This window comes from Drosophila navojoa, chromosome 3, assembly GCF_054131105.1.
Source record: "Drosophila navojoa isolate 15081-1374.11 chromosome 3, UAZ_NAV_1.0, whole genome shotgun sequence".
NCBI classification, from domain to species: domain Eukaryota; kingdom Metazoa; phylum Arthropoda; class Insecta; order Diptera; family Drosophilidae; genus Drosophila; species Drosophila navojoa.
In genome coordinates this window covers 13755206-13767667 of record NC_142891.1, presented here as the reverse complement: position 1 = coordinate 13767667, position 12462 = coordinate 13755206, and the positions used below count along the sequence as shown (strand labels likewise).

The 12462-nt window shown below is 42.0% G+C and overlaps 4 protein-coding genes across 5 annotated transcripts; 2 read left to right on the top strand and 2 right to left on the bottom strand.

Annotated features, from left to right (window-relative positions):
* Positions 1–379: 379 nt before the first annotated feature.
* On the bottom strand, positions 380–1690 carry RpL13 (ribosomal protein L13). The gene is made up of 4 exons (XM_030384530.2): positions 1552–1690; positions 1026–1286; positions 651–959; positions 380–566 (listed from the first exon to the last, which is right to left on the bottom strand). Exons 2-4 carry the CDS (start codon positions 1266–1268, stop codon positions 462–464), a joined length of 657 nt encoding a protein of 218 aa, XP_030240390.1. The 5' UTR covers positions 1269–1286; positions 1552–1690; the 3' UTR covers positions 380–461.
* A 20-nt stretch (positions 1691–1710) lies between these two features.
* Dref (DNA replication-related element factor) lies at positions 1711–5237 on the top strand. Its single transcript, XM_030384513.2, has 4 exons — positions 1711–3153; positions 3432–3718; positions 3784–4228; positions 4298–5237. Exons 1-4 carry the CDS (start codon positions 2007–2009, stop codon positions 4645–4647), a joined length of 2229 nt encoding a protein of 742 aa, XP_030240373.1. The 5' UTR covers positions 1711–2006; the 3' UTR covers positions 4648–5237.
* Positions 5238–5344: 107 nt separating this feature from the next.
* On the top strand, positions 5345–8542 carry LOC115562639 (transmembrane protein 184C). Of its 2 annotated transcripts, XM_030384521.2 has the most exons (6): positions 5345–5653; positions 5791–6068; positions 6317–6523; positions 6583–6676; positions 6744–7077; positions 7195–8542. In XM_030384521.2, exons 1-6 carry the CDS (start codon positions 5345–5347, stop codon positions 7464–7466), a joined length of 1494 nt encoding a protein of 497 aa, XP_030240381.1. In that variant the 3' UTR covers positions 7467–8542. The 2 variants fall into 2 exon arrangements, with proteins under 2 accessions (XP_030240381.1, XP_030240380.1); XM_030384520.2 differs by having other exon boundaries at positions 6744–8542.
* A 1210-nt stretch (positions 8543–9752) lies between these two features.
* On the bottom strand, positions 9753–12424 carry LOC108649576 (uncharacterized). The gene is made up of 4 exons (XM_018098544.3): positions 11757–12424; positions 10746–11668; positions 10499–10670; positions 9753–10043 (listed from the first exon to the last, which is right to left on the bottom strand). Exons 1-4 carry the CDS (start codon positions 12108–12110, stop codon positions 9873–9875), a joined length of 1620 nt encoding a protein of 539 aa, XP_017954033.1. The 5' UTR covers positions 12111–12424; the 3' UTR covers positions 9753–9872.
* Between the last annotated feature and the right edge of the window lie 38 nt (positions 12425–12462).

Here is a 12462-nt window from a genome sequence, read left to right as displayed (position 1 = left end):
TTATAAATGTGCAGAAACCTTCCAGGTGACATATAGTTCAATACTAAATATCTTCAGTTTTGGTGTATTAAGAATTACATTATTTGCCACACAAACAGCACAGACAGCACCCGCATAGCAAACAGCCAAACAAATCAGATTCCCGCTTTGTCTGTCCAAAGGCAATAAACAGCTGCCTAAAGTAAAACTGTCCATTGTTACTGCCTGGGTTCATTGTTCTGCTAAAGGTAAGGACGACTTTTGAATCCTCTTAAAGAATTGTGCAAATAAGGAGCACGCACCAATTGGATATTCCAGCAGCTGCTTTTGAGTACAACAAGATTTCCTTTGCTCTCGCTTGATTTGGTTCGTACAATGGGGATAGATGAAAACACAACAGTTCACGTTTATGAAAAAACTAAAACTTTATTCTTGTTGTTGTTGTTGTTATTGTAGACAGAATTATCAGGTCTAAATGGAGTTTACTTCTTGGCCTTCTTGGAATCGGCCTTGGCGCCCTCCTCGCTTTCAGCGGCCTCCTTGGCCTTCTTAGCGCGAATGCCAACCAAACGAGCATCAGTACGTGCCTATAAACAAAAACACCATTGATAAGTAAACAGTCAATCAAAATAATCATAAATCAATAGAAATAAGTCAGAGCTGAGTCGCACCTTGCGCAGAGTAGCGAATGCCTTGAACTTCTTCTCGTCCTGTGTAACATCACGGAACTCAACAACAGCTGGCACCTCCTTCTTGAGAGGCATAACTGGTCCTTGCAGCTGGGTAGCCAACTTGCATTCCTCAACAGTTGATTCGCCCTTGCGGATCTTCTTCTCATTGATGGGGAACAGAATCAGTTTGCTTCTGTATTCCTTCAGGCGCTGAATGTTGCGCTGACGCGACTCCAACGACTTGTTCTTGCGACGACGATCGACAGCAATGCCGATGGTCTTGGCGAATTTATAGCTCAAACCAGCACCCTGCAATTGATTAAATTCATCAATTAACTATAGAAAAACAAAAATAAATTATGAGAATTCACGTACCTTCAGCTCCTCCAAGGTGAAGCCGCGTCCGGTACGCAACTTTGTGTGGTAACGGATTGTGGGGCAACGCACAACTGGGCGCAGGGGACCGCTAGCGGGGCGTGGGAAGACTGCCTTTGCCTTCTTGACACGGTTCTCGTGTCTGCGGACCTTGCGCGCCGGCTGGTTGAACCAGGTGCGCACATGACGCTGCCACCACTTGTGGTAATGCTGGTTTGGAATCATATTGTTACCCTTACCCATCTTGGCGGTTTAGATTAGCTGCAATACAGATCACAAAAATGCACACACACATTAATATATGGAGACATTTGCACTACATATAACCAAATATCGGGGGGCATACACCACGTGGCTAGCTTATATTTGCATGTTTTTAGGTCTATTTTAACATAATTTTCAACATATAGGATGCTCATTTATAGCCTGGTAAGCGGTACACATTTTTATCTACTAATCTCATAATATTGTCTGTCACTATTTATCAAAATTTATTTATTTCTATGCGTTGTAAAATTCCACACACCTTTTGCTACCCAACAACGAATCAAAAAGAAAATCGCAGCCAACTTCACGTCCTGAGCATACAGTAATAACAATTTCCCATGCCAATTTCCCTTGCTGCCGCACAAATTTCCCCAGCTATCGATTGGTGATGCAATCAGTGTTAACAAAATCTTCACACAGTTTACATTTTACCGTGGCAAAACGTAAAATAAATGTCAAATGCACAGCGATTGTAACGTGTCAAACAATTAAAAATAAGTGTAATACAATTTGTGCGCATCTGTGAAACATAATATAGACATTTGCCTTATCGATTGACTACTCTGTCGCGTGGCAACTCTGAACTGTACTTTCTGATACAGATAAAAAAACTATTGACTATTGAACTGACTATCTATAATCGAGAAATTGCGCGCTTATTTATTTGTGGCATCGGTAATCAGATATCAATAAACAACCAAAATAAGCTTAAAAATGAACGACGGAGTGGCCAGTTCGCCAATGGTCGTTGAGGCCAAATACGAAGATGTCTCGCAGCTCAATTTTTCCAAGCTGTACTCGCCCAAAATGAAAAGCGTCTATTGGCGCTACTTTGGCTTTCCATCAAACGATAATGACGAGGTAATTACCAAGCAGAACGTTGTATGCATTAAATGCCACAAGGTGTTGACCAATCATGGCAATACCACCAATTTGCGTGCGCATTTGCAACATCGGCACAAAGACTTGTTCAAGGCCCTGTGCCAGGAGAACGACATCCAAGTGCCGCCGCGAAAAACGCCGCGTAATCTCAATCATCCACCATTGTCCAAACGTAACGTCTCCTCGCGTCGCGTTAAATTGGAATTCATTAACAATCGCAATCATCATGAGAACGATGAGGATGAGGATATGGACGAGGCTGCTGTGGCCGCAGCCGCCATGCAGGCCGAAGATGATAATGCCTCGCAGACAATGCTCTATGAGACAATGGTGCCTTTGACTTACGACGATGCCGATAATCTGGTAGAAGAGGAGGATCGCTCCATAAGCATCGAGCCGCGCGATCTGAAGTATGCCCGTAAACGTAAAAGTACAGCCACGCCCGGAACCATGCATTTTACGCGCGCAAACATTAAGCATGAAGAGGGAGCGGGGGGCATGCAGGTTCGCAGCTATATTACCAATTTGGCCGAAGCTATGGCCGACATTGTTATACATGATGTGCGCAACGTGGAGACACTATATGACCAGGGCATCAGCGAGTTCATACGCCTGGCCATGGGCAATTTGTCATCGCTGCCCATGCCCCAAAAGATTGACGCTCTGATCACAGAGCAGCATGCATCGAAATTCGTTGAAATTGGTGATTTTACTCGCGACTTCACGGCCGAGAAGCCCTATTCGCTGGCCTTCGAGCAGTGGATCAATGTGGAGCAGCGACGATTTCTTAGTATCTATCATCACTATTTGAGCGATGAGACGCAGTGCGTCCGCAGCATCATGTACGCCACCATAGAGTATAACGAATACGTCTCATTCGATGAAGTTCTCGCCGACTTCTATTTGCCAAATTGTACGCTGGCCATAGTCAGCTATGACGACGAGGAGGATCTGCTGCAGACATATCTCAAGGAGAAGAGTGAGTAAAGGAATATTTTTAGATCTATGCAAATGCTGAGAAATTATACGTTTCGAATTTAATGAATAGTTTATCAAGTCTACTTACTTACATATATAGTATATAAAACAGAATGTGGAAAAAATAAGGCACTTTTATTTATTACTTAGAATATACATAGAAAACAATGAAAGTGTATGTATGTATGTAAGTGTAACATGCAGTCAACCCAGGATGTAATTGCTAAGAGCATATCCATTCATCTATTAATTCTCTATACTTCTTCAACCTTTTCACAGATATACCCGTTGTGCTCTGCTATGTGTCGGTGATTGACAAATGTCTGCGCCACGTCTTTGCGCTGGAGGAGGTGGCCACAGCAGTTGAGCAGGTGAGAGACATCATACAACGTCATTCAGCTGAGATTAGCTCGAAGGTGGCGGAGCTGCCGGCATACAATGAACACTTCCCCTGGACTCTGTACGAGTTGCTCAAGTTCTTTGCCGAGTCCATATCTTGGTCCGAAGATATGGATCAGCTGGTAATCACAGCCAAAACCGTTACCGAAGCGCTCAGTGCCCTGGTGGTAAGTGTGACAAATATTCAATATTCCTATGAAGCGTACAGATAATCACTCAATCGATTCACTAGATTGCATTGGACACATTGCGCGGCGAAGATATGCCGCTGTGCAGCATGTTGTCGCCGATCACCTCAAAGATATTGATCAAGAAACTGGGCATTGCTGAGCAGGATGAACCCCTAATGATGAACATCAAACGTACGATTGCCAGTGTGCTGCAATCGCAGATTATTGCCAATGATACGCTGACTAGCGCTGCGCTGCTCGATCCGCGTTTCCATCGCCTGACCACAATTGATAATCTTGACAGCTGTGTACGCATGCTAACACAGAAATACAATAAGGTGTTTGGCGGCTCGATGGGCACGGATAGCCAGAGCGGAGATTCGACTGAGGTGGCACCTGCAAGTGTGAGCAGTGCTCCAACCGTTACCATTAAAACGGAGCCAAATGTCAAGTCGGGTAGCAGCTCGGCAGCCGCAGTTGCCGCCTCGCATAGCGCAAAGAAATCAAGTAAGTTTGAGTAGCTAGCAAATATCAGTCCGAAAATCGTGAAATTAATTTGTAATGGATTTCCTGTAGAATTGGAACTGCTGTTTGATATTACAGAGATACCCAGTGCTCCGAAGCGAGATGCCGACAGCACTGTGGAAACGGATCTCAAGCGCTATCGCAACGAGGTGATTGTGCAGCTGGACGAGTCGCCCATTGAGTGGTGGAACAAGATGGGTCATATATATGGTACGCTGCGTGATTTGGCTACACTCTATCAGGGTGTACCCGGCGTAGTCAATCTAAACTTCAAGAAGGTGCTGCGCGAACAGATTTATGACTACAATAAGCGTTTTATGCTCACTGGCAGCCAGAACCAGATCGACGCGATACTGTTTTTGAATCGTAGCAGCAGCTTAAAGGACACAATATATGTTTAATAGCTTTTAATGTTTTTATCTATATGGAATATGCATATTGTAATTCTGCTATTCTACAATCTGTAATTAAATATACAAACAATAATATCCAAAGGGAAATTGAGTTTGAAGCAAAAGGAAATTCTGGTGGGGGAAATTGTTCCATTTATAGTAGGCAAACAAAAAAATGCTGGAATTTGCCCATTGCGACTCTGTTTACGCTAGTGCTGTAAATTATGCACATTTTCCTACGCTTTACAGCACTGTGCAGATTTTGGTACTGCCAGACAGTTAAATTTGCCCTTATCAAGCGACTGCCACTGCACACCGAAGACACAAAAAGTTAACAAATAATTTTAATTTGCATATTGCAGCTCGGCCCTAATTGTTTTCTGTAGAGTTAGTTCGTGCGTATGTGTGTATTGAAAAACAAGTAATTTCAACATGTGCGCTAAGCGCTTGCAAACAGTGCGTGGGTGTAAGAGACGTTCCATGTAAAATTCAGATAGAGGGACACTAATCGTACCAAGCGAACAAACAAACAGACAAACAATAACGGGGCGGCGGCAACAATAACAAAAAAAAAAAAAAAAAAAAAACAGCAACAACAACGAAGACGACGACGGCGATTTCGCTCTGTTGCTGCTCAGCGACTTTGTTCGAGTGACGAAATTAATACTTGTAGCTAGTTTTCTCAAACAGAGAGACAACGAAACCAATGTGCAGGATGTGCCGCATCGATATCCGTCGCTTCTGTGAAGAATGGCGTATTTGGATAAAGCCGCTTCTGATTGTCACATATGCGATATTCGCGATAATTGTGGTGCCGCTGCTGATTGTGAACTCGGTGAAGGATGGCTTTAAGCAGAACGATCAACTTATACTTATCGGCGGACTCTTCGTGCTCTCCGCCGTGCCCATTTCCATTTGGCATATCATACAACACGTCATCCATTTCACAAAGCCCATACTGCAAAAACACATAATACGCATACTGTGGATGGTACCCATCTATGCGTTGAATGCGGTAAGTGGGTCAATGGAAGCGGTCGAAATCGAAACTTTTGATTACTCAAAATCATTGAAATCGAATCTTAACCAATTATCGTTCTCATTGAGTAAGTGCTTGATTGTTTGACTAAGAATTTGCATTTTTGTTTACAGTGGCTGGGCCTGTTATTTCCGAAGCATTCCATATACGTGGACTCGCTGCGTGAGTGCTATGAGGCGTATGTCATTTACAATTTCATGGTTTATTTGCTAAATTATTTGAATCTCGACATGGACCTGGAGGCAACGATGGTATATAAGCCTCAGGTGCCACACTTCTTTCCCCTCTGCTGCATGCGTCCCTGGGTCATGGGTAGAGAGTTCATCCACAATTGCAAGCACGGCATCTTGCAGTATACCGTAGTCCGGCCCATAACGACATTTATCTCAGTGTAAGTAAGAGATTATGCACAATTGCCACGTCTCACTTTGTGTATAAGTTGTGACGAGCTCACTTTGGAATTTCGTATTATATATATATGCAGTTTGCAATAGATTAAAGTTAAGTGATCCTAGATGATGACTGACTGATAATTTCAATGCGAAAAAACTAATTAATTTAATATTACGTAGATTTAAGTTAATTCCTTCCATTATACCATTTAACTAATTATTTCACATATTCATACTTCTCTCACAGCATTTGCGAACTAAGTGGAGTCTACGGCGAAGGCGAATTTTCAGCGAATGTAGCCTTTCCCTACATTGTGGTCATTAACAATATCTCTCAGTTTGCGGCCATGTACTGCCTGGTGCTATTCTATCGGGCCAACAAAGAGGACTTGAAGCCCATGAGACCTATTCCGAAGTTTTTGTGTATCAAGGCTGTTGTGTTCTTTTCGTTTTTGTAAGTAGCAAAGCCTTTAGAAGTGAAGCCATAAGAATAACAAAATCTCTTATTTCTAGCCAAGGGGTGCTGCTTAATGCGCTAGTATATTACAAAATTATTAATGGTATATTTGGTGACGTGGGCGAAGCCAATCTGGCCTCCACGCTACAAGTAAGCGACATTGGTTGGAGTATCTAATCGTGATTTGTTAAACTCAACTTCCTTTTGTATATTTCAGAACTTTCTCATATGTATAGAAATGTTTATTGCGGCTGTTGCGCACATTTACAGTTTTCCGCATCACCCATTCCATATTAATTCGACACAGTATTGGAATAATCCGAATCACAGCTGGTGCCGAGCGTTTCTCTCGATGATGGACATCTCGGACATGCAGGAGGATGTGACGGAGCATCTGGGCGTGGTTAGCAGTTCGATAAGTCGCCGTTTTCAGGGTCGCAGTAGCTATCAGCCACTGGCGCGTGGTCCGCGTCGTTCGAGCAGCGAGTCCGAGTACTTAATTAGCAAGCGGCAGGAGCCGGCGACGTCAGGTGGCAGCTCCGCACATGCAGGTAATAGTAATGCCACCTATGGGGCAACAACGAGCCGGTTAATTGTGCCCGTCAATGTGGGGCAACTGGACACCCTAAATGAACATCAAACTCATTCCACGTCTCGATTTCCCTTAGCAGGCGCCGATGCGGCTGATGATATTAGCAATAGCAACAATTACCAACAACAACAACTGCACTTGCCGGGCGCAAATTCGAAACAGTCGGCGCGTCAGCGTGACACAAATCAGCATCTGCGCGAACGAGATCAGCAGCATTTTCTTGGCGGTGTTGGGCCGCCGCAAGCGGGTGGCAGCAGCTTTCTGCAGGCGCGTACGACTGCCTCAGCAGCAGCTCCGATACCCGAGTCGAACGATGACTATGCGCTTCTGCTGGGCGCAGGCAGATGACAACGTTATCAGCAGCAGCACATCGATGTGCTCGAGGATGGGGACGATGTAGAAGTTAGTCAAAATTTGAATGCCTCATCGATGAGTGCATCGCTGTCCGTTTCATTTGGGATGTCAAGCAGCCTAAAATTTAGCGCCACGTGCAGCAATCATACTGCATCCGAGTGGTCCAATTCAACGGGCGGGGATGACGAAAACGATGACGAAGAAGATGACGAGGACGAGGACGAAGACGAGGACGATGACGAAGACGATGATGATGACGAAGACGATGATGAAATAGTGAATGCAGAGAATGTTGAACAGATGCCAGTTGTAGTTGTCGCATCCACGACGCGCCGTCGACGCGACAGAGAGTACATCACCTAGACCCAATTATTAGTGACAGAGCGATATTTGTGCTTTCTATATAAACACCTATACTATCAATCAGTTATTTCACTTACTCAATTATCGTTTGTTCGATCTATTGGCAAACCAAAATTCCTTTGTATATTAAGCTAAATACTCACATTGAGCTAACTCTTCTGGCAGTCCAATCAAATTGGATGTTTCAAAATTGCGTGGCCTTAGTTTCCAAAGCGATAGCGAGAGCAACAACTGATTTTAAACCATAGCATACTGCATACTACATATATAATCGATTTATAGAGATGCATACAATTCCATAGGATCATTATAAAAATGTACTTCCATGTGCATTGGCCAGCGAAGATTTTTTATATACAAATATATTATAGATTAGGCTCGAACGTTTTTTATGCATTCAACTTCAAAATCATAGGAAAACATAAATTCGACATATTCAGAGCGAGAGAGAGAGAGTTAACTAACATATATATAGACGATTGCTGTGTGAGTGTCAGTAGCTTGTAATTTGATTAGGCTATTAAATACCCTGTACTCGTATGTTGCATAGTAGATCAATTGATACATACCCCTAAAGCAAACGATTGTGAATGAAGTGACTGCCGGTCAGAAAAGGGCGTAACTTATATTTGAAAACCCCACACATATTGTATATTTAACTAATGTAATTCTCAATAATATAATTATGCAAAAATTCTATTATTGTATTTTTTTTCCGTTTTTATCATTTTTAATTGGCGTTATACTAATTTTTTTGAAAAGCACATTTAACATGGGACACCTTTATTTTTTTATAACTATTATAAATATGACACATTATTTCTTGTTGTAAGATAAGCTTGAAATATCTCACTTGATTTATTTTGTTTTGTATTGTTATTTGCTAACTTTTACCATGATATTTTGCCAAATATTTTATACAAACTGATTTACATATTATACATATTTTATTCAAATTTGTATATAGATGCATAGCATCGCTTAGCTGCTAGTATATTCAATATTTGATGCCTTTTATCCATGACAATATTTAAAGAATAATATTCAAACAGCTAGTTGATATATTGATGAATCTGAAAAGCTCCTTGAATTAGATTTTTGTAAATTCAATTTATGGATTACTCAAGACTGAAAACTTATTTTAAATTGTTTACTTTTGCTCAGGCATTTTTTATTGCCCATATCTGAAATTCCATTACGCTTTTGCGCAGATTTCTAAATTACACTCATTTCTCCATAGTACCCAGGCCCAGGCCGCTGGTAAACACACTTTAGAATTTATCAAAACTCTTGCTGATAAAATGGAAATATCGTGAATCAGAGCACACGCGTCCGCCTGTTATGCACATGTGTGAGTGTGTCTGTGAATTATTTATCAACTTTTTGAGTGCTTTTGCCTGATAGGCACCTCCAATTAATTCAATCTCATCAAATCAGCGCCCACAGCCATTAATAGATTTAAAGCGTTGTTTGTCTGTTTTTTTTTTTTTATTTGCAACATTTGATTGTTTATTGTTTTAAGAATTTTTTCTTTTCGTAATACTTGCATTCTAAGATTAGAACAAATAGAAAATCAAAATAATAATAGAAAGAAAAACTTAATTACCTGAAGCATTAAAATTTCCCTTTTTTATATATAAGCGGACGATTAACAAAATAGAGAAAAATATAAACAAAACTGGTGACAAGGACAACGTTTTTAGGTAAAAACAGAAGGATAATCAAAAAACATATATCATTATTTAAATGGCATACGAATGCTTTCGTAGGAATATCGTATCAAAATCCAAATTGCCATTAAACTTAAAAGAAAAATTTGAAACAAAATTCGTTAATCGAAACACGATTCAAATACAAACAATTTCAGTCCAGGCTTTTGACACTTGTCGTGAACGAACGGATAATCTTATTAAAGTATTATCATTTTAAAATGTATTTCCCGTAAATTTAAAAGCGCGCTCTCCAATTAAAGGCACACACCAATTGCTTTCGAATTAATACACGCATCGGCAACAACAGCGAAAATTGTTGTTGCCATTAATTGTTGTAGTTCTGCCTGCCGCCCAGCTCCAGCAAATATCGATCCGGATGATCCATCCAATCGGCGGCTGTTAATTTGACTGTGCGCTGACGTTCCGCCTCCTTGATTTGCCACTTTTTAATATCCAATTGCACATCGCGTGATGATTTATCGCCGCAGCCCCAAACCTGTAAGAGAGAGAGCGTCGTTATTCATTTTGTTGTTGTTGTTGTTGGTAACAATTTGTTGTTGAATTTGTTTGTTTTGATTTGTTTGGTTTGGTAAAGGAGAATTCAGATTTCATTTGTATGTACACACACTTTCGCGCCCTACTGTCGAGTCTGGCCTCGATTGAACTTAAGTAAATTGACTCTGGCAATGATCAAGCGTCCAAGTTCGATGGCCTTGACTCTAGCAGCGGCTCGAAAGTGTTGTTTTTAAATGCTTAGACTGGCCCGTTGATATATACATACATACATACCTACATATAAATATATATATTATATTATATTATATTATATGCGATAGACTATGGCGACATTTCTATGAATTTTTTATACCTTATATACTATGTTGATTAAGGCTTATTGCACATATAAATATAGCAAAAAAATATACAATAATATCAATTGAATCAATTTACCTCAATGGACCTGAGGCCTGCCGCAATGCCCTTGCAGTCTACATTCTCGAAATGTTCATCTACCGCTATGATGGGCTTGCGGGGATCAGCTCCAGCGCGCAATCCCTTCGGGTAGCCGCGAATGCTGGTGTTAAGGTACAAAATATTGGGTTTCTTTTCCAGTATCACAAATCTGCAAAAAGAAAAAATTAAGTTAATATTATATATTCTTTAATCTTCTTCTATCTAAATTTCCAAGTACACTCACTTGGGCAACAGCTGTATCACACAGCTGCCCTCTGATCCGACAAACAAATGTGTCTCCTTCCACTCACTGGGCGCCGCAATGCAGTAGGTCTGCTTGTCGTTTGTGTGCAGCAGGACCAGCGTTGGTCCGCGATAGCCAAGAACGTGGTGCAAGAAACGATTGGCACCGACGCCATGCTCGTTGGAATCGTACAGCAGGGTCCAGTGTGATGGCATCATCGAGAGTTTATCCTTGAATATCTGCACAGCTGACTGGGCGCTGCTGTTGTTGCTACTGTTGGGCGGCGTAATTGTACGCGGCTTGGAATAAAGGGGCGGCAGAGCGCCGGCCAGCAGCCAGGCCTGTGAGAGTGGCATCAGCGACTCCATGTGCATGCTTGGCGCATTATGATCCGTTGCATCAGCGGACGCAAATGGATTGCGTTGCTCGATGACCGGCGTTTGCAGCTCAAGGCCGCATGACTGTGTCTGCTGCTCCAGGCCACGATATGCTGTGGAGAGCGTATGCACACAATACTTGTGCACCAGTAACACAGGACGTATCAAATTCTGCTCGAACCATCGGCAAACGAAGCCCAAACTGAGGCTGTCGTGACTGAAAAATATCGACTTTGTCACCGACTCAAAAGTTCTATTGATGGCGGGGCAGAGCACCGCGTTTCCCGAGTGTTGCATGGCAATCGTATAGCAAATATGCAGCAGACGTGTGACGCCTACTTTATCGATGAAATCGGGATTATCAACCTGTGCGTACATCTTAATGTAGCTCTCCAGTACTTTAGTATCGTCCATTATGCCTAAAAATCTTTCGCATTGCTGTCGAAAGGCTACGACGCCCAGATGCTTTGTTGTTGCCTTCGAGCTAACGTGCATTAATTGAAAGAGCCGATGGCCCAAATCAGTGTACCCAGGGAACACTTGAGTCTGCGTACCAATGTGTGTGTGTGCGTGCAATTAAATGTTGTCAAGTTGCTATAAAACTGTTATCAGATAATTAATTGTGCTTGCTCACCACAAAAACATCTGACACAATGCCATTAATGCCGTACTTGGCACTCGTCTGTTCCTTTAATATATCAGCCAGGCGCTCCACTGGCACCAGCTGTGTTAGGTGCTTCTCCGTCACATCGGCGCCTGATGCGGATCTGGTCATTGTTTGTGTTTGTGATTGCACCTTGAGACTGTTATTGCTGCCGTTGCCGTTGCTGTTGCTATTGCTGACAACAATATCGCTGGCATTGTTGTTCGCGTTCGATGACTGTATGCTAGATTTGTGATGTTGATGGCTTTTATGTTTCCCACCATCCAGAGGAGGTTCGCTGCCCTCGCCATCAGACATCGCCTTGGCACTCACATTGTTGCCCATTTTGAAGTTGTGGTTGTGATTGTGCTGTGTTCGTGGGTCCAAACTTCGACGCAATTTAATTGCAAAAAAAATTCCTCAATGTTAAAGGGGCAGAAAAAGGCCCAAAACGCAGGTTTGCTTTGAAACCAGCCCAACAGGTGCAGGGTAGATTTTTAAGCCAACTACGCCACAATAATAAACCAGTTATGAAACACAAGCTCACATGCACATATCAAGACTATACTAATGAATCAGTTAAATATATTTACATAATTATATTTGCTAATCAAAGATATATAAAAAAAAAACCCAAACAAAAACAACCATCACCAGCTGGGTAATTTTGTTATCGATTATGTGCAGAAACCATTTC

What these genes read in the sequence shown, in the direction of transcription:
- RpL13 (XM_030384530.2), bottom strand. Translation starts at nt 1,268, where the DNA reads ATGGGTAAGGGTAACAATATGATTCCAAACCAGCATTACCACAAGTGG. An exon ending in TCACCTTGGAGGAGCTGAAG is followed by an intron (nt 960 to 1,025) that starts GTACGTGAATTC and finishes AATCAATTGCAG; the next exon opens with GGTGCTGGTTTGAGCTATAA. An exon ending in CATTCGCTACTCTGCGCAAG is followed by an intron (nt 567 to 650) that starts GTGCGACTCAGC and finishes TTTTGTTTATAG; the next exon opens with GCACGTACTGATGCTCGTTT.
- Dref (XM_030384513.2), top strand. Translation starts at nt 2,007, where the DNA reads ATGAACGACGGAGTGGCCAGTTCGCCAATGGTCGTTGAGGCCAAATAC. An exon ending in GACATATCTCAAGGAGAAGA is followed by an intron (nt 3,154 to 3,431) that starts GTGAGTAAAGGA and finishes ACCTTTTCACAG; the next exon opens with ATATACCCGTTGTGCTCTGC. An exon ending in AAGCGCTCAGTGCCCTGGTG is followed by an intron (nt 3,719 to 3,783) that starts GTAAGTGTGACA and finishes TCGATTCACTAG; the next exon opens with ATTGCATTGGACACATTGCG.
- LOC115562639 (XM_030384520.2), top strand. Translation starts at nt 5,345, where the DNA reads ATGTGCAGGATGTGCCGCATCGATATCCGTCGCTTCTGTGAAGAATGG. An exon ending in GTTGTGTTCTTTTCGTTTTT is followed by an intron (nt 6,524 to 6,582) that starts GTAAGTAGCAAA and finishes TCTTATTTCTAG; the next exon opens with CCAAGGGGTGCTGCTTAATG. An exon ending in ATCTGGCCTCCACGCTACAA is followed by an intron (nt 6,677 to 6,743) that starts GTAAGCGACATT and finishes TGTATATTTCAG; the next exon opens with AACTTTCTCATATGTATAGA.
- LOC108649576 (XM_018098544.3), bottom strand. Translation starts at nt 12,110, where the DNA reads ATGGGCAACAATGTGAGTGCCAAGGCGATGTCTGATGGCGAGGGCAGC. An exon ending in TTGTGTCAGATGTTTTTGTG is followed by an intron (nt 11,669 to 11,756) that starts GTGAGCAAGCAC and finishes ATTGGTACGCAG; the next exon opens with ACTCAAGTGTTCCCTGGGTA. An exon ending in GTGATACAGCTGTTGCCCAA is followed by an intron (nt 10,671 to 10,745) that starts GTGAGTGTACTT and finishes TTCTTTTTGCAG; the next exon opens with ATTTGTGATACTGGAAAAGA.